At 43.6% G+C, this 26,945-nt stretch overlaps 2 protein-coding genes and 1 long non-coding RNA gene across 4 annotated transcripts; all 3 read right to left on the bottom strand.

Annotated features, from left to right (window-relative positions):
• Positions 1–8,247: 8,247 nt before the first annotated feature.
• aar2 (AAR2 splicing factor) lies at positions 8,248–11,825 on the bottom strand. 2 transcript variants are annotated; one of them, XM_070969600.1, is made up of 4 exons: positions 11,741–11,825; positions 10,645–11,495; positions 10,314–10,543; positions 8,248–9,792 (listed from the first exon to the last, which is right to left on the bottom strand). In XM_070969600.1, exons 2-4 carry the CDS (start codon positions 11,411–11,413, stop codon positions 9,625–9,627), a joined length of 1,167 nt encoding a protein of 388 aa, XP_070825701.1. In that variant the 5' UTR covers positions 11,414–11,495; positions 11,741–11,825; the 3' UTR covers positions 8,248–9,624. The 2 variants fall into 2 exon arrangements, with proteins under 2 accessions (XP_070825701.1, XP_070825702.1); XM_070969601.1 differs by having other exon boundaries at positions 11,694–11,816.
• A 402-nt stretch (positions 11,826–12,227) lies between these two features.
• On the bottom strand, positions 12,228–14,319 carry LOC139335566 (uncharacterized). The gene is made up of 5 exons (XR_011602425.1): positions 14,137–14,319; positions 13,800–13,934; positions 13,455–13,511; positions 13,056–13,196; positions 12,228–12,789 (listed from the first exon to the last, which is right to left on the bottom strand). It is a non-coding gene; the product is annotated as an uncharacterized lncRNA (long non-coding RNA).
• A 1,090-nt stretch (positions 14,320–15,409) lies between these two features.
• Positions 15,410–26,330, bottom strand: prpf6 (PRP6 pre-mRNA processing factor 6 homolog (S. cerevisiae)). Its single transcript, XM_070968725.1, has 21 exons — positions 26,101–26,330; positions 25,426–25,588; positions 25,142–25,260; positions 24,915–24,993; positions 24,322–24,498; positions 24,028–24,156; positions 23,819–23,913; positions 23,575–23,731; positions 23,219–23,381; positions 21,338–21,456; positions 21,014–21,232; positions 19,920–20,042; positions 19,669–19,790; positions 19,327–19,465; positions 19,085–19,204; positions 17,996–18,172; positions 17,726–17,859; positions 17,438–17,529; positions 17,230–17,344; positions 16,935–17,061; positions 15,410–16,560 (listed from the first exon to the last, which is right to left on the bottom strand). The coding sequence occupies exons 1-21, from the start codon at positions 26,286–26,288 to the stop codon at positions 16,408–16,410; spliced, it is 2,910 nt and encodes a 969-aa protein (XP_070824826.1). The 5' UTR covers positions 26,289–26,330; the 3' UTR covers positions 15,410–16,407.
• Between the last annotated feature and the right edge of the window lie 615 nt (positions 26,331–26,945).

Here is a 26,945-nt window from a genome sequence, read left to right as displayed (position 1 = left end):
AAGCCTGTCAGGTTTAAAGGGCAAGGTTTTTGATCATTTGTGCACAAGAATAAGTAATCCATGTTCTCAAATTAAGAGTCTTCCCTTATACTGCTAGTTAAGTTCATTTCTGGCACACAGATGTGAGTAATGATCTGACAGAGAAGGAGTGTTTTATTTGCAGGGTTGATCCTGTCCCTGGTGGCCTTGAGGAGGGATACTTTGAGAGTGCCCTGGAGATGATTTTATTTAATGAAAAGAAAAAAAAAAAAAACCATCAGCCTTCCAGAGCAGTGACAGTATGGATTTAGCCTCTCATCCAAAAATCTCAAAGACTAACAAATCTCCGCTCTTTACTGGACAGGATATGAAGGATATCTGCCACAGCGATCACAGAACATGTGCCAGTCAAACACGTGTGTGTGTGTGTGTGTGTGTGTGTGTGTGTGTGTGTGTGTGTGTGTGTGTGTGTGTGTGTGTGTGTGTGTGTGTGTGTGTGTGGGAAAGCGGGAGTGCATGCATGCACATGTAAGTACATTTGTGTGGTTTGGATTAAGAACGCTGATGTGCCAATCTACAGACTGCATTGTGTTTTGTCAGGCAATTGGTTATTAAGGTAAGAATCTGTGCATTGGTGACCCCAGACATCTAACTTAAGGCAGACTGTATCCACTTAGCGCTGCAGCACTACTGCTGAAACTGAGGCATGGCCACAACTGAAGCAATTCCCAATTGGACCAGTCAGGAATCCTGTTAGATTAGCTTGCAATCCCCCTAAAGCATGTAGGCGTCAGCGGTCCATCCCAAAGGAAAAGGAGGTTTCATAGCTTTGTATGGTATGTATACATTTGATATATGGCCTCGCAGTATATCCCGGTCACCAATCCCTTGACTCCTAAAAAGTTGACATCTTTTAAAACCCAAACAAACACATTTGCAATGCACTCCCATGTCCTTGCTGGAGACTGGGGTCTCCCCCGGGCGTGTGAAATAATTGTGTGAAAAGCTGGACTCCAAATTGGTTGGGTGTGACGGCCACCGATTTGCCAATCATTCCATTGCTTTTATGGGAGTGACAGGGTTGCCAAAAGAAAAGAGGAGTGAAACACTGCCTTCAAATTAAACAAGATGAAAAAAGAAACAAATGCTTGCACACAAAGATAAAAGCAGTGGAAACAACCTGAAAAATAAAGCCTTTATTAAGAGAAAATGAGAGAAAGAGACTGTGCTGCAGTTGTTTCTATAAATCAGTGACTTGCCCGTTCTTTATTACCGTGCATGTTCTCCAAAACTCTCCAAGTGTAACAGATGTCGAAAGCTGTGTGACAATGTGTGTTTGTGTTTTATTCATTCACAACTGAAGGAGGAAAGAAACATGTTTTACAGAAGCAGAGACATCAGCTGATGAATCTCTGAGGCTTATTGTTTGTGTCATGTCACGTTATCCCTCATCTTTTCATAAAAGCCTGTAGATCGTTCCCGTTGCTATCAGTGGATGTGAGAGGCAGACATTTAAACATATGGATAAATCCCGTCTGCCTTTGAACATAAGAAGATAACCTGTCTCTCCTGTGAACAGTAAGCTGAATACCTCACAGAGACACTGATAGGACTGGTACCAGCATATGTTCAAATCGCAGTATGTAGAGAGTTAGGAACGTCTTTTTCTCTCTTTTCTTTTCTTTTCTTTTCTTTTCTTTTCTTTTCTTTTCTTTTCTTTTTACTATTTATTAACTATTTATTTGTTTACTAAATGAGGACGGTATAACCTTTTTTTGTCTCTTGTTTTTCATGTGGCAAAAAGATTGGAATGGGCCTGTGTAAATAAACGACAGCCACTGTGGCCACAAGTGACATTCAACTGGAAAATGGTAAAGCTAAAATATAGTTTAACAGTAGCACAAGGAGAGGTGAGCTATATAGTGGATAAAGTGACTCAGTATTTTCAGTCACACACCAAATGTTTGTGAACATTAGCCCCCATAAGCTACTGGTCATTCAAGACCAAGTAAGGTTGTAGCTGAAAACCCCCCTGAGTGTCCTGAATTGAGCTAAAGTATGTTTTACTGCTTATGAATTCAACTTTTTCATTTGAGGGAGGCAGAATGTGTTATTTTTTCTTTTCAAATTTACATAGTTTTATTTTGACTGTAATAAAAACATGACCATAACAGTAACTTAGGCGTGCCAACATGAGACGAGTATCAGCAAAGCCCAGGTTGGATGTGTGTGTGTACCCCACAGATTGTGGAGTGACAGCCTGCACCAATCTTCTGTATAAAAACACCCCTTTCCTTTCCCCTGTCTGACCATTAAATGCGACCAGATCGCCGCACGTGTTTCCGTCTCAGCGCAGGTCTTTGTTTGTCTACCTATGAATCTGGGCAGCTCTTGTGTTGGGGGTGCAGGAAGGGATGCAGACTGGACGCTGTGAGAGTAGAATATCATTAGCCATAAAGCAGATCTCAACTCTGCATCCCTGTACAGAAACTCAACATATGGCCTGGGCCGTCTTTACGGCAGAGCCAGCTGCATTTGACTGAGCAGGCTCCCAGATCAAATGTTTACTTTGGCCTGAACGTCTTCCCCTAAGAAACTACAAGAGCAAGACACCCCGATTCTGAACAGAGAGGTGGATACCCCTGTCAGGTTCTGACACCCCACCTGGCAAAACAGAGGAAATGGTTTTAGTGTGTGTCCCGATCACACATGCATATACACATACATACAAAATCGCCCAACACACAGCAAAGGCAATGTAATATGCACCCTGGGCTTCAGTGCTTAAATCAGCTGAAGACAGACCAGAACTGAGGCTGAAGATCTGGAGTGAGACATCATTGAACACTAATCTAATACTAATGTTTTTTTTCTATATAAAAACAGTATGTTAGCAAATGGATTGGCTAATATACTTTACAAAAAATATTTTGATTTTCTGAGCAAAATCATGTCCTGATGTTCACGTGTTCCATCCAGCCTTAAATTTTTATACTGTGATCTCCAGAATTGCTGGCATGTCCACAGTAGTAGTCCTCAGACTCCTCTTAGGACACACCAGTAGTTTGTGCAGGCCTTCTGTGGGCAGTTGGGGCCTGAATTTCATTAGCAAGTTGTGGTTCAGCAGTAATGCGTATATGGAGAGGGACCAGAGCATAAACATGGAGCTGCTCCAGGACCAGAGAGAGAGAATGAAGAGTGTTTGTGGAAACATCTGAATGATGCTCCGTCTTAGTTTTACTGCGGAGAGAGGGAGCTGTTTGCCAAAGTGTTTATAGTAGAAAAATGCTCTGTTGCAGCATCGTGCATCACGGCAGCAGAGTAGCTTCTGCAAGTTGTTAGGGATTTGGTTGGAGTGACTTAAGCCCCTTAATTATCTTTAAGCTGACATACCACATTTATACCACACCTAAGATGTTGCTGGATTGTTTCTGAAGCCAGAAGACTTTTTTTTAATCTAGATGATTTAATGCTTTCAGTTGTCTCTGTTTTGTTTTTGCTCCATGAACCCTATGCTTGAAACCTCTCCCATGTCAGCTTCATGACCCAACCTACTCATCAGAGACCCACTGAATTCTCAACTACAGCATATCTGTGTTTAACCATTAGGCCACATACCTCAGATCCAGGGCCATTATCTCTTCTTCGCAATTCCATTAACATCTTGGAAGACACTCAAACCGCTTTGGTCGTATCTGCATATGAGCTTTAGCCAGATTTCAAACTTACCGGCCAAACGTCCCATTCCTGGTGTTATCTAATGTCTTCCCATGCATGTGTTGCCAAGTGTTTGGCGTTGTATCAATCCTTGCGCTGTGTGCATCGCATGGCTGTGTTTATTGCCTGTGGTTTAACATCGATAGAAAAAAAATGACCTCCTGTGAGCCAAACACGTGGCCACCTGGCTCCAGCGAGCCTGCCCGCAACATGGATGCAGACACATATGCGCTCACACACACTGACAGAAGCCTGTCCTATTAGACAGACTTAATTGCAGTGGTGACAGCAGCAGGGTAAGACAGGAGACAGCTAGGGCTCAGATTGGGGACAATCAGCTGAGATGAGTCTGGGATCCTGGCCAGCAGCTCTGCAGGAGAGTTATAGCTGGAAAGAAGGTGGGAAAGACTTTAAAGAAAATGGTGATTAAGAGTTATTTACTTAATATCCCTAATAAACATACCCCAGTGAGAATTTCTTTTAGATCTGTGAATGATTAAGAGTGAATTTTGGGGAGCTGAGATTTCAGAGCAAACAGCACACAGACAGAACAGCAAACTAGGAAACGCTGACAACAGATCAGGCTCGACTCTCCCTGCTCTGCTTTTCTGGATGATTGTCCCATAACTCATCTTGAGCCTGGACGGGGGAAAGCAGAGGGCTGGAGGAAGTGGAATACGGTAGGAAAGAGAGGGATGGGAAAAAAGTACGCCAAGGCGACGGGAAGAGGAAGATTTACTGGTGTGTTAAAGAGATGCGAGAATAAAAACAGGGGAGGTGGGGATTTTTCTGAAGCTTTTTAAAAGCTCCCTGTGTCACAAAACAAATCCTGCACCTTTCAGAATGAGCTATGGCATGATTCATGAGGGAGGACAATACACACCTGCACTGAGAGAGGCAGGGGGGAGCTAAAAAGACATAACAAGAAAAACAGGAAAAGGTGACAATGAAGAGCTGAATGGAAAGTGGAATATCATCAAGCAGAGGGAGAGATTGGGTTTTTATCCATCGAGATCCACTAACTAGCCTTTTTCAGCGCTTTCAATCACATCTCACTGTCTTTATTGATGGGCGGAGTTTGAAAAATGAGTTTACTTGGATACTCAGGGATCCAATAACCAAAACCCAAAATACCAACAATCTGCTGACACCAAGCAAACTCCATTGGCCGATAAAGACATGTGGTTCCACAAAAAAAAAGTTCATAATTGCACCCTGAGTCAAGATTGTGAATGGTATGAAGGAACCCTCATGCTCACTGAAAACTGATTTCATCATGGTTTAAAGAGAAATGTGTCACTCAATAAGCTCAGAAAAAGAATTATTTCCTTGACCACTTTATACTTTCTGTGTCCATGTAAGATAAATGTACAGCATTCACAATAGAAAATCTATTGTACTAACTGCATAGGAAATAGATTTTAATACTATCTTTAGGAAATACCTCCTGGCATCATACATTACACCTGATTGGTCGAGGGCAAGGGAGGAAGCAGGTCGAGGGAGAATTTCATAGGGCGCAGACAAAGGAGATGTTTCTATATTTTAACATTAAAGGGAAAAAAAATCAAAGCAGACAAAAGCAGTGTGTGTGAGTGTGTGTGTTAGAGAGAGAGTAAAGCCTGAATAATACATCAGAAGTCTCTGAATTATTCACAAGGTGGAGGGTGTTAGTGCAGGCGGTGGAGGGTTAAGAGAAACGAGGCAAAGAGACAGCACAGAAAATTGACAGAGAGCAGAAAAAGGACGGAAGGAAACAGGAATGACTCGAATACCCAGTGGAAAACAGCGAGTGATGAATGTTTTCATCCTCCTCAGAGCGCCCTCTGAAAGGGCCAGTCTGCTCAGGGCTCCCCTGGTGCCCTTCCTCTCCATCCTGTAAGCATTCAGCGGGTTCCCCCCAGGGTGTGGGGCTACCAGGAGGGGTCTGCTTTCACCTCAAAACCCTCATACAAAGACACAAAACTGTGAAAGAAAAATAAGGGTAGGAAGAGAAAACGAGCAATGGCGAAAGGTTGTGTGTATTCGGGGGTGCAGCGGTATTCAAATCCTTTCTGCTGTGACAAGGTCTGCCAGAGTTCACGCTCTGAGTGCCACAGCCAAAGACAACACACACACACACACACACACACACACACACACACACTAAAAATGGAAGTCCGAGATCAGTCATCTGATGGGCAGGTGGGGGGGAGTGAAAGCTATCTGATGGACTGCGAACTGGGAATAAAGACCAGGAAAGGAGCTTTGCTGTGGTTTGTCTAAATTGTCCTTGATTCGAAATGACTCGTCCAACGTTTAGTTAATCTCTCAAGGATGATATAGAGCACAGGCGCAGACACTTTTATGAGCTCTGTGACAACAGCGAGACATGACAGCGGAGGTTATGTCTGTCTCTGTTGTGCTGCTGTGTCTGCGCTAATCACAGCATGTGCTTGTTTCACCTCTGCGACTTTGGTTAGTTAGCCTGGGACATTTACTGGCCAGCTGTCACGTCCTTAAGCTGTACATGATCACACAGACACTGACAGACACACATGCCTGCTGACCAGACCTCAAAGGTCCACCGCCTTGTTTTTAGCTCCTGCCTTTAATCACTTCAGCAGATCACTATAACAGAACATATTGTTCACACACTCACGCGCACACTCTCACTCTCTCCCCTGGTGTGTATGAAATTTCCAGGAGGGATTTTTAACTTTGTCCATCCCCACTTTTAGTACCCCCTCCCCGCCTTCCCACCATCCATATGTCTGGGCACCAGAGCTCCAAACGTGCACGCTCCCCACGCCGCGCACTCATACGCACGTCCTGGGAAAAGGTACACGTGCCTGCCTCACATTTGGGTCATGCGAGTCAGACATGTGAAGCCCCGCTGGTACCGCAGCAGAGAGGAGAATACGCAGCCTGGCCATGAACACACACACACACACACACACACACACACACACACACACACACACACACACACACACACACACACACACACACACACACACACACACACACACACACACACACACACACACACACACTCCTGGAGGCAGACACTGGAGGAAATCTCCAAGACGAAAAGGAAACCGATGTGTGTGGACAGGGAAGAGAATCTGCTCCTAACCTCTCAAGCCTATTTTGTTGAAGAGAACAATGATTCATCTGCTATCTGCTTTCACTTTTACACCTGAAAAGTGAGGGTTTGGACTCTTAATGTCACCACAACTAAAGCAAATGTTTGTAATTATACATTTGCCTTTGCAATCTGTACAAAAAAAGAGGTCAGAGAGGTCCTCTTCTGTACCAACGTCTTTCCCCACATGTAAGCTGTGGACACGGGTAATTACCAAACAGCCCACTTTTTGACAAGCTATTCATTATAATTATGCATCTTGCCATACATCAAAGCGACCTTAGAAAGAAACAGACTTCACTTCCATGGGTGAAAGACAGCAGGCAGAGAAATCTGTACGGAAAAAGGCATGAGAAACGAAAAGCTGTAATCAAAACTTCTGCAAAAATATAGCATTTGGAGAAATGTAGCGACACAGGGCGATGCAGCAGCAGCAGTTAGGAGGGGCAGAAGGTCTGGGTGCTGGCAGTCCTGTGCATCTCTCACTCCACTTTCCACTACGGCACAAAATAAAATCAATCTGATTTATCCTGGGGTCAATTAATAATTAAGTAATTCAATACACACATGATCAAACATGATTCGTTCAGTCGACAATTATTAATATTAAAGCAGAGTCAGCGCTCGGTCAAGAAGTCACGCTCACACACACACCCCAACATCCATCCTCCTTGCTGCCGTGAGGGGGGAGGAGAGCGGCTGGGAAAGAAACAGAGGGGCCTGTGTTTACACTGGCAGGGTGAGCAGCCCGTGAGCCCCGTGGAAATGGCCAGCTCACATCTAACGGAGAGAAAGCTCCACCATGACTGACAGGACCTGCTTGTCTTTGAGGTCCTTCACAATCAGCGTGGTCCGTATCCCAGAGTGCTTCGCTCCCCTGGGCGGCCTCACCAAACGAAACAAATAAGAGAGTTTAAAAAGGAAAATGGTTGCCATACCAGGACGAGGCAGGCGGGAGAGCGTTCACTGGGGGTGAAGGGGTGCGCAGAGAAGCCGGACACTTAATGAGTCGTCCGCTGACTTGCTGCACCCTGTAATTCCAGCACTAATGGAGGGGCTGAAATGCCAAAGACGTCCCTACAGTGTAATTTCTGGGCCTTGTCTTCATTGACAATGTACAGTATTTCATCCCCAGAGAGGAAAACGAATCTACAAATAATTGGCGTACATTTCCTTCCATGTTGTGCTGATATGTTTCCACCATGTGTTCCAAGCCATTTTCTCCATCTAATTGCATTCAAAAGGAAAGTAACAACCAGCGCAGGGCCCCAGTGGCCTCAGAGTGGACCACAAATACTGAACTGATCTTCTTTTAAGATGTGCATAAATTTTCAAAGAGAGACTTTTCATCATAAAGCCGAGCATTAACATTCATTTCACAATACCATCTGTCTTCTGGGAAGAGAATGGGTTTTATTTTTTTTGTATTGGCATTTGGACCTCCATCAGTAGACCCAGACTCTATTGATTCACATAACTGCATTAGATGGCTTTAGTCCTTTTCACAGCAGCTTTGTGGTTACAGATGGGTTCACGGACACGGGACATGTCAAAGCAGAGACGTCCAGCTGGAGAAGAAAAAAAGGTTCAGGCAGGGCAGAGGAGAAATTAACGAGTGAATGGATAGATGGATCAACCGCCTAAAGCAAGGCCTGTCCCATCCATCACTGTCACAGCAGGGACACATGCATACGCACACAGCTAATAAGTTGCATGTTCATTATGTTATCCAGTTGTTGTCTGTGCACCCCACGCTTATTCCTCCACCTGTTATTCTTCACAAATCAGCTTTGTTGAAATTAAGAGAAAGCTTATAGAGATGATTCCCACACAGACCGTCATGTTGTACCCACGGTCAACCAAGACTGGTTCTTCTCAGCTCTGAAATCAAGAGCTTTTCATTTGATGTGCATGCACATTTGGACATTTACAATGAGGATCCCTCGGAAGACCTCAAAGTTGTACATTAGCTTCACAAAAAGCCCATGAACGCCATCTAGTGGAGGAGAAAGAAACGACTCCAGACAGCCACTGACACATGCATTAACGTTCAATAGACGCATTGACAGGAGGCACTGCACGGCTGATTTATACCAGAAGTGTTGTTTTTATTACAGTGGAACTGGACGTAATAAATCATAGAAAAGTGAAAGGTTAAGAACATTTCTGAGGAAAACAGCTGAGGTCTTTATGTTTGACCAATTCACCATTACAAACGACTTCGTTATTTGCAAAGGGGATTTTTAATATATGAGGTACAGACCCGACAATCACACTTTCCCTCAATGAAATCCTGCGTAATTCTTACAAAATTAGGTGATATTAAGGTTGCACTTATTATCATACCCGTTAACTAATTGAGCAAAGTTTAAAATACTAGGGGGGTGATTTTGGTAATATGTGTGTGAATTTGGGGTCCTAAAACTTTCAGCAAGGCAAGACAACCTGCTTGCTGAGATTAGAGAAAACCACCACCAGAGGGCACTGCTGACATTTGGTTTCTGCAGCTCTACCTTGAATGAAAACAGGATTACTTGCAACATGTTTGCTTTCTTCATATCAAGGTACAAACTGTGTACTTACATAAGAAGATGTTGCACAGCCCATATGGAACAGTGTTGGAGAACTACTGGTGTTACTGAAGCTAAGAGTGTGTGTGGTCATTTAGAGGACTGCTGTGGCTGCAGTGGCTGTTTACATTTCCTCAAGTGTTCTTCAGAACTTTTGGATCTAGGCTTCACTGCCAGATGTTTTCAGTCCTCCTCCCCGCTTATGGAGTCCATTGAGTCCATAGTGCAGTCTCAGTCCACCGTAACACCTTCGGGCAGCTCCACCACCACAGGGGCGCAGTCGTCCAAGTCTGCATCAAAATCCCAGGAGAACTTCTTGGTCAGGTGAGCTTTGAACCTCTCCGCTCTCTTGCGCAGCATGCCGTCTACACCCGGACCGCTGGCAAACTGGAAAAAGTCCTGTGAGAAAATACATCAGAACAATGTAATTATTTGTAACTGAATACGTGAACATCCATGACAACAATAATAGCTCGATCCCTAGAGAAGCAGCACCTGCCCGTCCCTCATCCTTCACCACCTCCCCTGAAACTGTCTCAGCAAAGCTTCCCTGGCGCAGTGGTAGAGACTACAGTGCCCATAATGCAATGTGAGTAAATTCCAGGTAACCATATCATTTGCTACCTCCTGGGAACTCCTAACTGGGTCCAGGTCTCTCAAATCCTGGTGAAAATAAGATTACCTTCCAAAGTAAAGAAAGCTAATCCCAAAAAGTCGCTTGATAAATAAGAGCCCTGATCTTTGAAATACTAGATTGAGGTATGACAGTAAGTGCTAGAACATTATGAACTATATAAAAAATGCTGTCTGTGCATGCTGATAAAGCTTCCACTGACAGACGCTACACAGCTCTTTTTTCCTTTCATTTGTATCTACTTTAAGATCCCAGCATCGAAATGTATCTGAGGTCGTGCATCTACCTGCAGCGTGGAGGTGAGGAAGTTGTTCTGAGACACGATGTCGACAAAGAAGTCAGGCGGGATTTCTCCGAGCTGGTGGTACAGCACACCGATGAGCCCCAGGTAGAGCTCCTTACGTTTTCGTATCGTCTCCTCTGATCGACACAGAAGATTTAGGAGACACTTCCAGTGCTCAAAGCCCTCATATACGTTTCCAATGAGGAAACACACAAAGGCAAACTGCAGCTCACCTGAGAGGGGAGAGACGAAACTTAGGTAATTCTTTCATATATATATAAAATGTAATTGTGTGCTATTTAAATTATCTAATGTTAGTATATCTGACACATACCTAGCAGGTTGAGAGGCTGCAGCTTGTGGTGCTTCTCCAGCACAGTCTCCAGGGCATAGCTCAGGTCCAGGCTGCACTGGGTGATCTCGGCCGGCGTAGCCCCGGGAGGGTAGGTCTTCTTGGGGATTACAGAGAACCGCAATTCTGTCCCCTCCCTCAGCTTCATCTTGGGGAGCCTGTCGAGCCCCTCTTTCATGCTGTTACAGGCCGTGTCATTCCTCGGCTGGTCTGCTCTGTCTTTGGTGTGTCTGAACTGAATCTCGGGGATGACATCGCTGAAGGCACATATTCGACCCGAAAGAGGCTGTAAATTATTGGCCACCTCCTCACTCAGGCGGTCCGTGAGGGACACCCATTTCCTCATCACTTCGTACGGATAGGGCCCCAGGAAAGGATCCAGGTCTTGCAAGTTTGCCCTGATCCGGTTGATCTCCTCTTCGTTCTGGGAGGCTGAGAAGTCCAAATCTTCTATTTTGGGATCCCAGTTGGCCAACAGGATCTCTCTGGGTTTGAGACTGAGGAAGAGGCCTGTCTTCGGGCCAATTTCTCCCCCACAGCTGGACGGGTTGGCTGAGCAGTAGTGGAGGAAGTGCAGGCCTGGGGGGATCATCTTCACACCCTTGAACCGGGGACCAACCGTCCAACTCTTGCAGTCAATGCCCAGCTCTGTGCCTCGAGGAACACCCAGCAGCACGAGAAAAGCTCCCTCCTCAAACAGCCTCCGAGCGACATCTGGATCCATGTCTACCGCACTTCTGCTGCTGGCCATGTCAGCTCTGTCAAGGGCTACTTGACTTGAACTTACCGCTTCAAACACACCAGGCAACACGACAACTAAACTCCGCTTTCAGCTGTTAAAATGACAGTTTTTCATGTTCAGAACATTCATTGTGATTAACGCAAAACTGTAAACGTTACCTTTGACAGTTAACACGGTGATGTTGCTTTTTTTAACGTTTCGGATCGATACCATTAATTTGCTTCAGAAAAACTTAAGCGAAAAAATATAACGGAAATAAAACACTGAAATAAGACTGTTTTAAACGTACATTTGTGCAAAGGTGCCAGCAGTGATGCGAGTTTACCACAACGATACCTCGCGGGGCTGGTTGTTGATGTTTCCTAGCGTAAGGAAATCGTTCAGTCGAGGTCGTGCAACATATCTTCTGCTCCGTATGGAAACAGTGCCGCAGTAGAAGTGTTCCGCTGCCTCAGTAATAAGGGCTTTACCGAGGATGTCCACCGAGAGCACAGAGCTGGTGTTTACTTTGTGTGCGGCTGGCATGTCGCTCCAAAAGATGAACTTAATTATTATACTGGATAAATGCAAAATATAGTTGTCAAATTATCTTATTTCTTGAAAGCAGCAACCAGTGAAAAGTGTGACAAAGTCTTGTTCTATTAATTTGAACCAGTTCTTTATCTTTTATTATTATTTTACTTTCTTTTCGATGTGCATTATGTTAATGTAGATGCTTTTTAAAGGGTCTATTGTAGTTGATAATACACCTATACCATCATCATCACCATCAATAATAATAGTCATACTTATAATAGTAATAATAATCACAGTACCAAGACTTAATGCGAATAGAAATCAGACATTTTAAAAAGGTTGTTTGATTATATTGCATACACTCTAAAACACAACTGACAGAAGGACATTTCATGTGTACGATGACATATGGTTTACAAAGACAAACATGGTTGTTAGAAAGACCTTGGAAAATGTACTTGAATGCATTGTGGATATTTTAGCTTATCTGTGGTTACTATAAAACTATTCCATTAAACAAGGAGCGATGCTGACGTGTGAAGTCTGGTGTGGTTCTAGGACACAAAACACTGAGAACTTGACAGCAGTAAACATTCATGACAGTGCATTTGAAAAAAAGTCTAAATATAATCGGTCATTAGCCATACAGCATCTTCTGTGAACTGCCTGGAAATTCACCTGATGTCTGTCTGAGAAAGAAGAGGCTTACATGAACCAGGAAGACAAAACATTTTCTACTTTGAGAGCACAAAGACACTCTGAAGTTTCTGCCAACAAGTGATCAGTGCCTTGATAACTTTGATTAACCTGATCCTCTTTCTCTTCTTTCCTCGCACTTTCTGGACAGCTGAACAAGAGGCTTTCCTCCCCTGAAAGCATACAACCACAAGTATTGTTATGCAGCAAAATGTTGCTTTTTTTTGGCAGGGTCACATCATTAAGGATGTTTATTTATCCTTATATAGATCAGACTATCTGAAAACCATGTCCTCAACCCAACCTTAATTTGTTTCTTATTTTATGTATGAGATTTGTTAGAGGTGGTGGAGCAATTTGTGTTGCTGCTTGAAAATCACTAGATATATTCACTCAACAAAAATGCTAAAGCATAGCTCTCTACAGTCCTTCTCCTCACCAGATAATCAGGGCTACAGTTGTGAACAATGAGCTGCTCCATGCTCTCCAGTGGCTTTTCCAGGTCAGACTGTTGCTTGCCACTCCTCTGACATCGCGCCTGGTGCGTCATACCATAGATGGAAACCAGGATGCGACGTGCCTGCCATGAGACAGGATTTCAAACTGCTAAGAAAATGAATGTTGATGGCACTACACAACACATTTAGTTACACTTCATAATTCCCTCAGGGAGATTCTTCCTTTGCATTTCCCAAATCTTTAGTGTAAGGCAGCCACACGGGCAGATTACATGACAGATTCTTGTGAAAATATAACAGTATCAGGACAAATGAGGACAAACTGTTAGGAGCCATTATTACCCTGTCCATGGTGCTGAAAGTACTGTAGTGCCATTTACCTTTCCTGAGGGACAGGGGTCTCTCTCTTTGGGGGTATTAAATGGACCAGTCAAATTCTGCAGAACAATAACCAAATATGGATTTATTAAAGGGAATTAAAATCGTCTAACATTCAAAAGAGGAAAAAATAGCCATGTGCAATGTGGCAAGCACTGGAGAACTGCAGCCTGTCACAGAACACTGAAGCATTGCTCCCATATGTTTAATTAGAGCTGCAACTGACTGAATGAACGACCTGTTACATCGTGCCGGTTAATTGAGAGGATAAATCAATAAAATGGAACGTGTCTCTATAATAAAGTCACGCATAATCAATTAGAAACATCTGAAAAACGTTCTCATACCAGATTCTGCAGCTCAACGAAGACGACCTCTCTGTAGGAGCCCAGGATTTCCTTATAGTTGCATCTACGTTTACCACAGGAGCTGGCCAACAAGAGAACCACCAGGACACTACGGAGTAGAGCTCCGGTCAGACACTATGAAAGACAGAGGTTGTTATGTAAAGAGCGCACTCCAGGTCGACACAGACCGTGATCATTGTTCAGTTGGTGTGGACGCGCCGCGCGTTAAAGCATTGGTTAGTTTCCAGCCGTTTGCGCCACATGCCGTCTGCCACTGACTTTCTTTATCAGCTCATCTCTTGCGTAAATACGCACCAGATGCGAAAACCACACGTACCATTTATCATGTTCTGCTGCGGGATCCTCAGACGAGCAAGGCCATCTGTATCAGTGGCTGGGAGATCCACGGACCGACGTTCATCGCCTCCAAATGCTTTCCCCCCAGTATTGTCACACTTCCTCTGGCGGAGAAGTCAACGCGATGGCGGGGAGACTTCCGATTTGGTGCTCCGTGGTTTCTAACATCAGCAAAGGCACTGCTGCTCCAATTTCCTTCCCCGTCATGGATTGCTGACGATGATCTTACGATTTCACTAAACTCTAGTCCGATCAAGTCGAGGAAAACTTCTGCAATCAATCACTCGCCTTCATCCTTTCGGTTTTGTTGGGAAGACGTGATACGAAGGAGTGGTGTGAAGAGCGGGTGTCATTTGGTGAATGTTTATATTTCAAAGCGCCGTTTAGGTTTACTTTTTCAGAGTGGGTGGCTTCAGTGGGGATGGAATGACCAACAGAGAACCAGTGAATTAATGAAACGGTGCTTAATGGTTATGATGTTGGGAAAATGTGCATAATACTGTAATCTAAACGCATTTGAGCAAAAGAAAAGGGTAGAAAGTTACATAGAAATCCCCTGCAGGACAACCAAAACGCTGAGCGTGCATGGGATCTGCATGGGAGGATTAGTGTGGGTACAACTGTTGGACTGAAATGTCTGGGAAAACACATCTCACACAGAAAGTGGTTCATGATCTGACATTCAGTTCTCAACAAACCGTTTCATTGTACGACGTGTTTACCAGAAACTGTGAATGATGCAATTTACTGTGTTCTTTGTTTATTGGATGCCTGCAAAGAATTTAAACACATTTTGAGCGAAACTAAGTTAAAAAAAGCAGTTCATTAATACAACATGAGAAATCATGTCATTGCCCCTGACAAGGAGTTTATATACACTGCTAAACAGACACTGTCAAATCTGGACCTCTTTCAAGATAGACAAAGAAAATTTCTCAAAAATAAGATGAAGATGTTTTTTCTTTTTTTTACAATGATGATAATAACTGATCAGACAACAGAGAGAGTTCAGCCCAAACACACTATGAAGGTGGACTCAACATGTGTTTTGTACATTTCTTGGTTTCAGTGCTCGTTTTTAGTCGTCATTTTGCTTTTTCGTGTTTCGTTTTATTATTTTCACAACGGCTGCAGGGACTGAAATTAGAATCTTGACACCAATCAGCATGAAAATACTGTAAAAGAGAACCAAAATCAACAAATTTGTCCAAATTTAGTACAAAAGTGAAACAAAATAATGCCTTTCAGTTCCCTTTTATACGACACACTGACATCATTACTATTGCAGCCAATTATAAGAATTCACGTCATCTGTCGCATGGATACACAGAAGCACAAGCCGCTTACAGTGCATGTGCCTGAGTAGACAGCTTGTGCAGCAGTTTAACAAAACACTATGTGGGCCAACAGCAGAGACCTGTTAACACATGTATTCAACATGGGTCATCATGGCTGGGTTTACATAACAAATATGTCTGCCACCACCATGTTGGATGATGACATTAAAGCCAATTTACAGATTCGTGATCTGAATTAAACCAGCACTTCACTAGGATAGTTTTGCTTTAGTTCTTCAAACTCAAACAACTGTTGCCTGGGTGATTCACCAGGTGCAGCTTCATGGCAGTGTTGCAACCCTCATCTAACGTCTGAGCAAGTGTTTGTCAGAACGGAGACCAAAACACAGTGGAGGAAGGAAGGAAAATACAGTGAAATCCCAGAGGACGATCTGCAACAGTGTGCGAGCACACCTGGGAGAAAGTTTACCTCCCAGCATGACAAAGACTTCAAAAATAAAGCCACAGCTTCACAGCAGGAATGGCTTAAAGACAACAATACTAATGTCCTGGAGTGACCGAGTCAAAGTCCAGACCTCATTTTACAACTGCAGTTCACAGATATTCCCATTGCTACCTCACTGACATATGCACAAAAATCTCCTCCTGTTGCTACTACTTAATAACTTTAAGAGTGAAATCAGCGATTTGGAGTTTTGTATTGGTGCTTATTTTCAAATATGTGAAGATATGATTTCACTTTGACATCAATGCATCATTTTCTGTTGATAAGAACTGTCACACACTGTCGTTCAATTTTGTAAAACATGACATTGTAGAGCATGAAAAAAGGTACGTGTGAATACTTTGTATCTGCCACAGTTGAGCAAGTCCTGGTAGAGAACACGAGTTAGCATGTCCACAGCTGTTTCTTGCAGTCTTCCAGGTGTATTTAGTCCAAATTTCCCCCCACCTCAGAATGTATTTTTGATCTTCCTGGCTACCTCCGCTAGGATCTCTCCTGTCTTCTTCTGCCAGTTCAGGACGTGTTTGGACTCGGCACACCACAGCTCTCCATGGCGGGGCTCAGCGTTTTCACAGCGCTTTCTCACCTCTTCCTGCTGTTCCTGATGGATGCAGAACAGTGAGGTTACATACCCATAACACAATGCATGCACTGAAGAAGACAGACTGGAAAGAAAATGTGTTGCTCAAGGCTTATTTTTAGATGTACTCTGCCTAAACGGCTTTGTCTTTTGTCCATAATGGCCCTTAACGATGCACCATTTGTTTAATGGTAAATGATACAATGAGAGCATTAGATGTCCCCTACAGTCATAGCTGTTACTACTCTGATAAACCAAAGTTAGATTAAATGAACTTGCATCTGACTGCAGGAGGTACCCATCAAAAGTGAACCATATAAACTTGACAGGACTTAATCATCCCAATAAACCCCATTATACACAGATAAGGACAGATAACACAATAAGATCCTTACCTCTGTGCCGTGCTGCTGTTCAAACTTGTAGAAGAGAGCCCAAGCGTCTCCCAGGTCTGGCTCAATCTTTACTGTCCTTAAGAACCACTCTCTGGCTTTAGTGATCTTGCGCTCACTCCAGAACAACCTGAAATGTGTTGACAGCATTGCATTTGAAATGAATAATAATTCAAGTATCACGAAAAACTTCAGAGACAGAGAAAATTATAGTCAGTATGATTAATCTTTGCATTGAGAGCAGAGCTTATAACTGATATGGAGAGTAGAAAACAGTGGGAAAAAAATGCTGTCATACTTGGCTACAGCCAGCAAGACATGGGGATCATGTTCACACTTCTTCAAAGCATCAACACTTTTAGTCTTCCTCTGGGGCCTGGCCTCCAAAAACACTGCCTCAGCCCACAGGATACCTTGTAGGAAAGAAATGTGAACAGGGTAAGACAGAATTTGAGATTACAGACCCAACAATTTCCCCCAGCAGCAGGAATACAGTATATTCTCACCTGAATTGGGGCACTCTTGCAGGGCTTTGGCCATCAGCGTGTTGGAGATGTTCTTCAGTCCAGCCCGGAACTCCAGCCTGACCGACTCCAACCTGGTTAATGTGATAGCAAACACATCATTTTAAAAGTGACACATTTACACTTTTTTAATAAATGTGGTAAAACCACATTTAGGACTTGACTAGTTTTCAATGCTATATCTATACAGCTGAGACACGGTCATTTAAAGCTCTTCCTCAGAGAGTGTCCAATCACATTTTCTCTGATTATTGTTGGGTATTTTCTCACCATAGCTCAGGGCTCTGGGGGTTCTTGAGCCGCGCTTTCTCCAGGATTGCTCTAGCTCTGGTCAGCTGGCCCACTCTTTCTTCAAGGCGAGACATCAGCAACCACAGGGCCACGGAGTGGGGACACTTTTTCAACTACAGCAACAAACAAGTCATTGGCCACTTTTTAGAGTTATCAGGGAAACACATCAAAAACACATATGTCCAAGAAATGCAACTCCATTGGTCCTCTTGCCGCTGTGGTTAATGTCACACCCAAACAAAGCCTCACCCCTTGGCTGTAGGCTTCTCTGGCTTTATCCATGTTTTCACACTGCTCTTCTATCTGGCCTTTCATCATCCAAAGTTTTGGGAAGTCCTCGTAGTGTTTCAGGGCCTCTGTGCACAACTCCTGGGCAGCTTTTATGTTCCCCAACACCCACTCCAACTTCACTGACTTCATAAATACCTGTAGAGATTACAAAAACACCCACACATATTCACACTTCCAGCCAGAACATCTGTATGAACAGGAACCATGAACTCAAATTCCCCTGGGCTTGCCATATAATTGGCATATATTACTATTGTTGAAAAACAATTTGAAATGCGTGTCTTGCAACACCAATTTATGAAACGCTTTACCTGCTTTCAAATATCTCAAATACCAGGTTCCTAGGGCATAGCCTGCTGCTTCACTAACGCCATATAGTTGTCTTATCTGACAGAACAATCAGCCAACATCTTAGCAGGCTCTCTTATTCATATCTGTCAGCAAATACAATACAGACAACTGAAGGGAGGGTAGCCAGATCACCTGATAGAGTGATAGTTTAAGAGCACTCCTGACAGCATCTGTCAAACTAAGCACTGCTGACTGTTTTGAGGTGTAGAAACCTGGCAAGCCTGAACCTGAGAAAGACAGAATGTTTGTAGAAGACACCTCAAGTGCAATGCACTATTAACTTGCTATTAAAAACTAGTTAGAAATTGGAAAAGAAAAAAAGATGATCAAGCTGCCCCTAAACCACAGGTCAGAGCTCTATTCATATCAACATTTAACAATGACAAACAAGCTGTCTGTGCTGGTACACAGGGTCATGGAACGGCAATTAGAGAGTAAAAGGACAGGACAGTTCAAACACACAAGCAATCTTCCCCTGCGCAAATGAATAGCCAAAAAATGTGGGAAATGTGTGTTTATTCCATCAGTCTTTGTGGTTAACATCTCTTTTCTGTCTCTACCACAATCCACACACACACAGACACACACACACACACACACACACACACACACACACACACACACACACACACACACACACACACACACACACACACACACACACACACACACACACACACACACACACACACTCACCCTGGCTGTCGGGGCACTGCTGCGGGCCTTGGCCAGCAGTCGACGGGCTCTTTCATACTCATTATTCTCAGACTCCAGCTTGACAGCAGCCAGCCAGATTTCTTCACTGTTTGGATTAGCCTAGAGAGGAACATGAACATGAAGAGGAACACAGATAGAGTGTGAGACAGGACAGGGGAGAAAAGAGTTAGAAACAGGGATACTACACGAACAAGGCAAAGTTTGCATAACCTCATCATCACCTGGAAGGCCAGAGCGAGGATACTTCTGGCTGCAGGCACATCCTCAGCTAGCCACTTGGACTTGGCCCCCATCAGCCAAAGGACCTCTGCCTTGGGACAGTGAGCCACAGCCCTTTGGAGCAGGGCCTCTAAAGACTCCCTGAGAGATGCAATGAGGTGTGGAAGAGCAATGGACGGGACGAGCACAATGGCGGTTGATTAAGCAGATGGGAGGTAAAAGGAGAGAAAAACAGGATGTTTACGACAGACTCTTAAAGTGACCGATTAAAGCATTGGCAAATAAAGACGTGAAGTGAGGCATTTGAGTACTGTTTACTACGTTTAGAAACCAAATCTGGTTACCTGGTGCCATTATTTTTCTCAAAGTATGCAGCTCTAAGCCAGACGCTCTTTTTACTGGGGAACACCTGCAGAGCATGGGCATAGATGGCCCTGGCACACTCTAGCGCTCCGTGGGCCACACACTGAAAAATAACAAGCAAACACCTCAATTAAATTAAACGTTGACAGCAAATAAATATGTGAAAGACCCCTGTCAGGTTCTGGAGGAATTAATAAATAACCACATACATGCATACATATATGATACTCACACTATCTGCATCCTCCATCCAGGTGTGTTTGCGGTCCTCCTCCTCGATGCCGATCCCTATGACAGCCCTTATCACGGCCTGGCAGGTAGCCACACTGCCAGCTTTGTCACACTCCTCTGCATCCTACAGGGCAAGAATAAACATTTAGGAGGAAAGAGATTGTGGGAGGTACACTGAAGGGGAATGCAAGAGAGTTAAGGCATGAACTACTGACCCCAAAAGTATGGCAGTCAGTAAGTTCATTGGAATGATGGAGCCCTTTAAATGGGAATGAACAGAAACCTGAAACATAAAATCTTCTACCACTGAGACCACAAAGCCCTAAATGAAACTAGATTACTGATAGATGTTGAGTTTACACATAATCAGTAAGTTCTAAAAGGTCATGAGAGATGATTTTGGTGGGCAGAACAAAGGATCAACTCAGGGTCCCATTATAGACAAAAGGATTCTGCCAAGTCCATCATTTTAAAGTTCATCTGTTGTCGGTGTTAGGTTGAGCACAAGCCTAACACAAGAACCACATACTTTGCCAGAGGTAAAAAAAATCAGGCAGGAAAAAAAAGGCGGATTGCAGCGACGGCTTACGATTGCAAAAGAACTATGAAGTGCACTAAACAAAATGTCAGTCACAGTGCTGGCTTGTATTCTGTTGCACCCAGATGAAAGAGCAGAGACCAGCTTTGCCAAAGTATGCTGGCGTGATATCAAAGCTGCCAACCTCATGACGCAGTCTCTATTCCCTTGACACTGAAGTTTAAAGGCACAATTGTTCCTTGTTGGACCCTATAATGTAAAGTTTTGTTCAGATATGTAGTGTTTATGATCTAGATGAGAGATTAGAAACACCTCTCAATATAATGCAATCTAATCAAAACATGTTGTTACCTATAAAATATATGGCCTTTGCTGTTCAGAATAATGCTTCTGCCCCCTTTTACCTTGAAGAGTTCCTTAATATCATTCCCTGAAATTATATTAATGACTTACCACCTAAGGTAACACAATTATATATTCTGCAGAGGTAGTTTCCCTCGGCCATAAACAGCTGCAGGAAACGCTGCTCCCTCTCTCACAAAGCTGCAGGAACACACCTGTATCCACTGCTCTCTGTTGATCTCCACACCGTTGGCGCGCAGAGAAGTAATGGCTCTGTCAATGATCTTATCCACCATCTGAGTGTTACCATTGGCCTCCTCCAGCTTGGCAGCAGTGATCCAGATGTGGCGATCGGTGGGAATGTTCTCTCGAGCTTTGTTCAGGACACGACGGGCATTCTCGTAAGTCTCTAACCGGGCCAATGCCAGCCACAGCTAGAGGACAGACAGAGATAGTAAGATACAGGGGAAATTTCATAGGTTGCATTGCAGTGTGTGACATCCCGTTGGTCCAAAATGAATTAAATGACCTAAGCGTACCTCCACACTAGTGGGGCAACACTCCACAGCTCTGCTCAGCATGATCCTGGCATCCTCTGGCTCCTCCAGCTCAACGGCTGTCTTCCATAGTCGAACTGACTTGGACACGTTCTCCAGGGCTACATAAGGTAACAATTACAAGTGTTAAGACATTATATTGACAGCTTTCTTCTGTGTTTCTCAAGGCAAATAACTGTCCAAAGAAAGGAAAATCCTTGGATCTTGCTGTTAATCAACTGACAATTCCGGCACAATGGAAAAAGAAAAATACTGAAAATCCACCTAATTATATTTACACTGGCAACACATCATGTGCAGTGTCAAGAAAGGAAACGGAGACACTAGAGGTTTCAGTAAATACGCAATCAATAAAAACAAACAACCAATAGCATATCCTGCAATAGTAGTAAAGTTCAACAGCGTGTGTATGGGAAGGCAGAGTGTTGTGTAAGTAATTTAGAAAAGTAGAGCAGAGGCAACTGAACATGTAGAGGCAAAGAAAGCTCTTCCACAGAGGAAGCTCCCCATCCATCTCTGTCAATGGGGTATGTTGCTGGGAAATATTGGTGTGCGTGTATGTGCGTGTATGTGCGTGTGTGTGCGTGTGTGTGCGTGTGTGTGTGTGTGTGTGTGTGTGTGTGTGTGTGTGTGTGTGTGTGTGTGTGTGTGTGTGTGTGTGTGTGTTAGGACATTAACATGATGGTTCAAATAGGCCTTGACGAGAAGCCAGAACCACAGCTGCCAAATGTAACCTTTATGAAATCCTTTATGCAATCTTATGTGTGCAGGGAGTGAGTGGTTCTGTGCGGCTGCTTCTAAGAGACAATGGACAGATGGAGACTGGCTTTGAATTTCTGCCCAGTAGAAATTAGTGTCTTCCTTTTGGCAGGGAAATCGTGACGCATGTATGCACTGCTGAGAAGGCACATAAAACTCTTCTCGTACCAACATAAAAGAAACATGTCTCAAGCTGCAACGACTAATGGATTAAATCGACCATTGCGGTTTATGAAAATAGCTGTCAATAAATTTCATCATCTATTAGTGGGGTCTAGGTTATGATGCACTGTGAGAATATCTCCTAAGGTGGTGGGCATTACGCCAGGTAGTGCTGAGCATTGTGTAGCTCAGGTGATGAATTATGGGAAATGACACCATCTCCTTTGTCAGGTTTTAATACATAAACATAACGGACAGAAATGCCTTCTGTCTGCTTTCTCTGTTTCGTGGTGGATCAATCTGACCGGGCCCCTACTCAAGCTATTTTACAGTAAACACTTGATCAAACTAATGCTCCCTATAAAGCTTGATCCATCACAAACAGAAGAGAAGAGGATATTTCTGTCAGTTACTTTTGTAATTATTCTGTCGGTAGACGGAATACAGACGGTAATAGAGACACTGCAGTATACTGTAAGTTTTTTGAATATTTCATGTTATTCGTCAGAGACAGTCTAAAGTGAATCATTTATTTCTTCACTCGAATTCAATGGAAACTTGAGCAGTGCCTCATCAAATAGATATAAGTTACATTTCCTTTTTACTCTCAGTGCATGGCTGCATGCCCAATTTTCACTTATTCAATTTAATGTTTTTGTTGCAGTGGCCTGGTCTGTACTTGCCTTGCAAAGTTGTTTGAAAGAGTTTCTCAAATAAACAACAAAATTTGGCTGCAAAATAATAATCAAAGTAATAATCATTGATCAATGACTGAAATATTTGTTGTGTCCCTCAATGTGGCTTGTCAAAACATCAACTGTAGGTTTCAACCTCACAATATGTTTACACATACAGGAAAACAAGATAAAAGCATTACTTCAAGATGACGTTGTCATTTTTTTCCCATTTAGTGTTACAACTGATGTTATCTGGGAGCCTTACCTTTCCTGAGGACTCGTTTCTTGGCCCTCACGTCTGTCTCCAGCTCAGCAGCTCGGATGTAGATGCGGACGGACTGTGGCAGGTGGCGGACAGCCTGGGCTACCACGGCTTTGGCTGTGTCACCGGGCTGGAGCCTGGCTGCCTCTAGCCACACATCCTCACTCTGAAAAGAGACATGCTTCTATCAACTGTAGGGCAAACACCATTTTCCCCATTTCAACTAAGGTAGACAGTATTATGTCATTTAACATAACAGCTTAAGTGTATGACATCAACCAACAACAAATCAACAAACTTTACTCAAGCCGATGGTCCAGTTGAGCGAATGACACGTCCTAGTGTCCCTCGTCCTTTACCTTAACGCACATCTCAGTGCCTTTCATGATCAGGTTCCTGGCGACCTGCAGTTTGCCGGTCACCTCCTCCAGCCTGGCAGAGGCAATCCAGGCAGGTGGGTGATGAGGATTGGTCTCCCTCACTGATTTCAGTAGCAGACGAGCCTTTTTGATGTCACTGGACATGCAAAGCCAAAGATGTATAAGACACACTCATACAAGAAGATAATTAACATAAATACCCAACAGGCACTTGTGTCTCTACCTGATGTCTCCTCCATGCGTCGGGATCATGGAGTTGAGATCTGTCAGGTAACCCTTTGGATCCACAACTGTCTGTCCGCTCACTGAGTCAGACACCTGAAGATAAATAGAACGCAGAAACAGGTAAGAGAAAACAATTAATCCTGTGTATCAGAATGAAGACAGTGGAGTAGCAATGATAGAACAGGGTGAAGGATGATCATTACTTACCTGGCTGAGCCTCATATCCATGAGTGTGTTCCTGGCCTGACCGATTTTCCTCATGTCCAGCTCTCCTGTCCCTGGTGTCATCAGGCCAGGGGTCATGCTTCCTGGGTAAGGAGTGTTCAGACCTCCCAGCTAAAGAGAAGCATTTGTAAACTGCATTAACTGTACAGTTGCTCTTTTCCTGTGAGATATCCTGACTCCTGCTGGTGCAGACTGAAACTACACCATGTGTTTTTGGTGATGTATGTTTTGCTGTGGATGTCTGAGGTATGTGAATGTGTTTGTGTATATACCGACCCCTTGCAGAGGGTCAACAGTAGTGTGGTTCTCTCCAGTCTGCAGGTGTTTGGAAAAGAAGCTGTCGGGGACAGGGGTGAGTTTCTCATAGCGGGGATTTCTCTGGCGCTTGTTCCTGGCATCGCCCACCTCAGGGATGCTGAGCCACTCCTCCTCTGACACCTCTGCCAACTTCCTCTGTGAAGAGATAGAAAAGAGAGAATAAATAAGCATGCAAGAGAATTGTGAATCAACTTGGAGAGGCAGCATATGTTCACAGCACAAACTCATTTTAAGTGCTAAGATGCCCAGGTATGTTGAAAGTGTAAAGAAAATTGTGTTACTGTTGTCAGCATGCAGCTTTCCCCTCCCTTTTTTGATTCAGCAAAGAGATCTGTGGTTTCTTTGTAACAGACTTATGGCAGCATACTGTTGTTGTCTTGTGAAAACCTCTACATCCCAATTGCATTAGGTTGGGGAAATATGGATTTTGCACCAAATAGTGGCAGATATTTTATGTACAGGTGTAAGAGGAGGACAGTAGAAGATAAATCAATGTGATCACAGATGGAAAAGAAAGGCAATAGTTTGGCATGTCATGTGCAATTTTGTACCTTTAGATCTGAGAACTGCTGCTGGATTTTGGGCCGCTCCATACGGTATTTCTCGATTTCTTCCTTTTCTCTCAGCTCCCTGAAAATACACAGGAGAGCAGGCAAAATTACACTCACGTGCAGTATGAAGCACACAGGGTGTCAAACATGAATACACTGTGTAAAACTTGGGAGGGTGTGCTTGTTCTGTAAAACTGAGGTGGAAAAATAAGACTTTTTTTCGTAACCTTCTTTCTTTGCGTCTTTCATCCATCCTCTTATCCAGTGCTGCATATATAGCATCTGCTTCTTCATCATCCTTCTCATAGGGCCCACTGGAGAATAAGCTACCTGCGTATCCATTAAACTACAAGAAAACAAAGGCAGCATAATGTGTATAGCATAACTGAAGACATCTTATATCTTACAGGTAAATCATGTCCGGTCAACTTTAAATTTTGAGTGAATGAATTAAGCTCTTACAAACAAACAAACATCAAATAACAGCCAGACACAGTATAATCCTAGGCACCTCGTCATAGTTTGTGTCGTTCAGATCTTCATCGTCATCATCTTGGTTCTTTTTCATTTGGTCCCCAACCGTCCTCTTCCCTGGGGGTGCATGTCGGTCATCTACTGGATCGTTGGCATCACGAGCAGGACCAATATCAGATCGGGTGGTGAAACCAGTTGCACTAAAGAGGAGAAAGTCATTCAAATGTAAAACAAATCAACGCATGTAGACTTGTGATAAGCATGCACTAGGATGTTCGATGTATAACCAGCAGATGATGGTGAGTTGACAAGCTAATCTTGGCTTTCAGCAACGTTTTGAACATTCTTGTTGGTTGACTAATTAGTGGTAATTCATTTGCCTTGACCAGCGGAGGTTTTCACATAAAGCTCTATTTGCATCAAATTGTCAGCATGCAGCAAGTACGGTTAACAACTGGGATGCCTACAACTTTTTAGCTTAGCCTATTTGACAAATACAGACTATACCGAGCTAATCTTGGTTCACTTAACTAACTAGTTAATACGGGGTGTTACGGTGTCTTTTCCCTTGGGCTCAGTTCCCAGAATAAGGGTATTAGAACGCAGGATAGTTTGCTTAATCAACAACTTCATCTACAAGGTGTAGCTATCTTGCTAGCTACAGAGCTAACGTTGCTGGTAATTAGCATGATAGCTTGGTGTGCTAGCTTACCCTCTGCCCAGACCCGGAACGTAGCCCAGCGGAGCGGGCATCCCCAGAAACGGCTTCTTCTTTTTTCCCATCAGCGGAGAGGCGAGGGGCATTATCGGGGGCCCACCACCAGCCCCCGCCGCCCCAGTGCCTCCCGCATTTTGTTTAGAGACAATTTTCGGCGCTTGCTTTCCTCCACCGCTGGCCATCGTTGCAACGACGAGCAGACTCGCTACCGGATAAACAACAGTCGTACTTCCGTTACGGCAAACAGCGACCCGGTCCACTGCGACCCGTCGTTGATGTTTGTAGCAGCGCCCCTACAGGACAGGCGGACTTATGTTTTTTTTTTTCACTTCTCTTGAAATGTATTTTGAGTTCAAATGTTGATATGAATCATGTAACGTGGTCATGTTCCATCTCTGGCTCTGTGACTGTGTTGTGGGAGTGATTTCTTTAGAATATTTGTATATGTTTCATATTGATATATTGAATTCATAAATGCCACAGGAGGGCGCCACATCCTGAAAAATAATAGGCCCATTGAAACACTGCAATTAATCACATTCAAAGTAGGCCTGTGGGCTTTATAGATTACTATTCCTAAAAGTACTTTGCAGTGAGTTAATGTAATTCTTCATATTTTTAAAGTGTAATGCCTGAACTTCATCATATTTTTCACAATATGGAAGTAGCTTATTCCTAGAGAGTTCTTAGGTCAATCTTCATTTATGTTTGTGGATTTCTTTCTGTAATATTTATATTAATATTTATATATTTATTCTATTCCACTGTAATGTTCTCTATCTTAAGGACATTAATGCAAACTTCAAAGGCATATAAATAGGCCTGGTGTTTAGATTTTG

This window comes from Chaetodon trifascialis, chromosome 8 (assembly GCF_039877785.1).
Source record: "Chaetodon trifascialis isolate fChaTrf1 chromosome 8, fChaTrf1.hap1, whole genome shotgun sequence".
Classification (NCBI taxonomy): Eukaryota; Metazoa; Chordata; class Actinopteri; order Chaetodontiformes; family Chaetodontidae; genus Chaetodon; species Chaetodon trifascialis.
The sequence above is the reverse complement of the archived record's forward strand: the minus strand, read 5'-3'. Positions and strand labels throughout refer to the sequence as shown.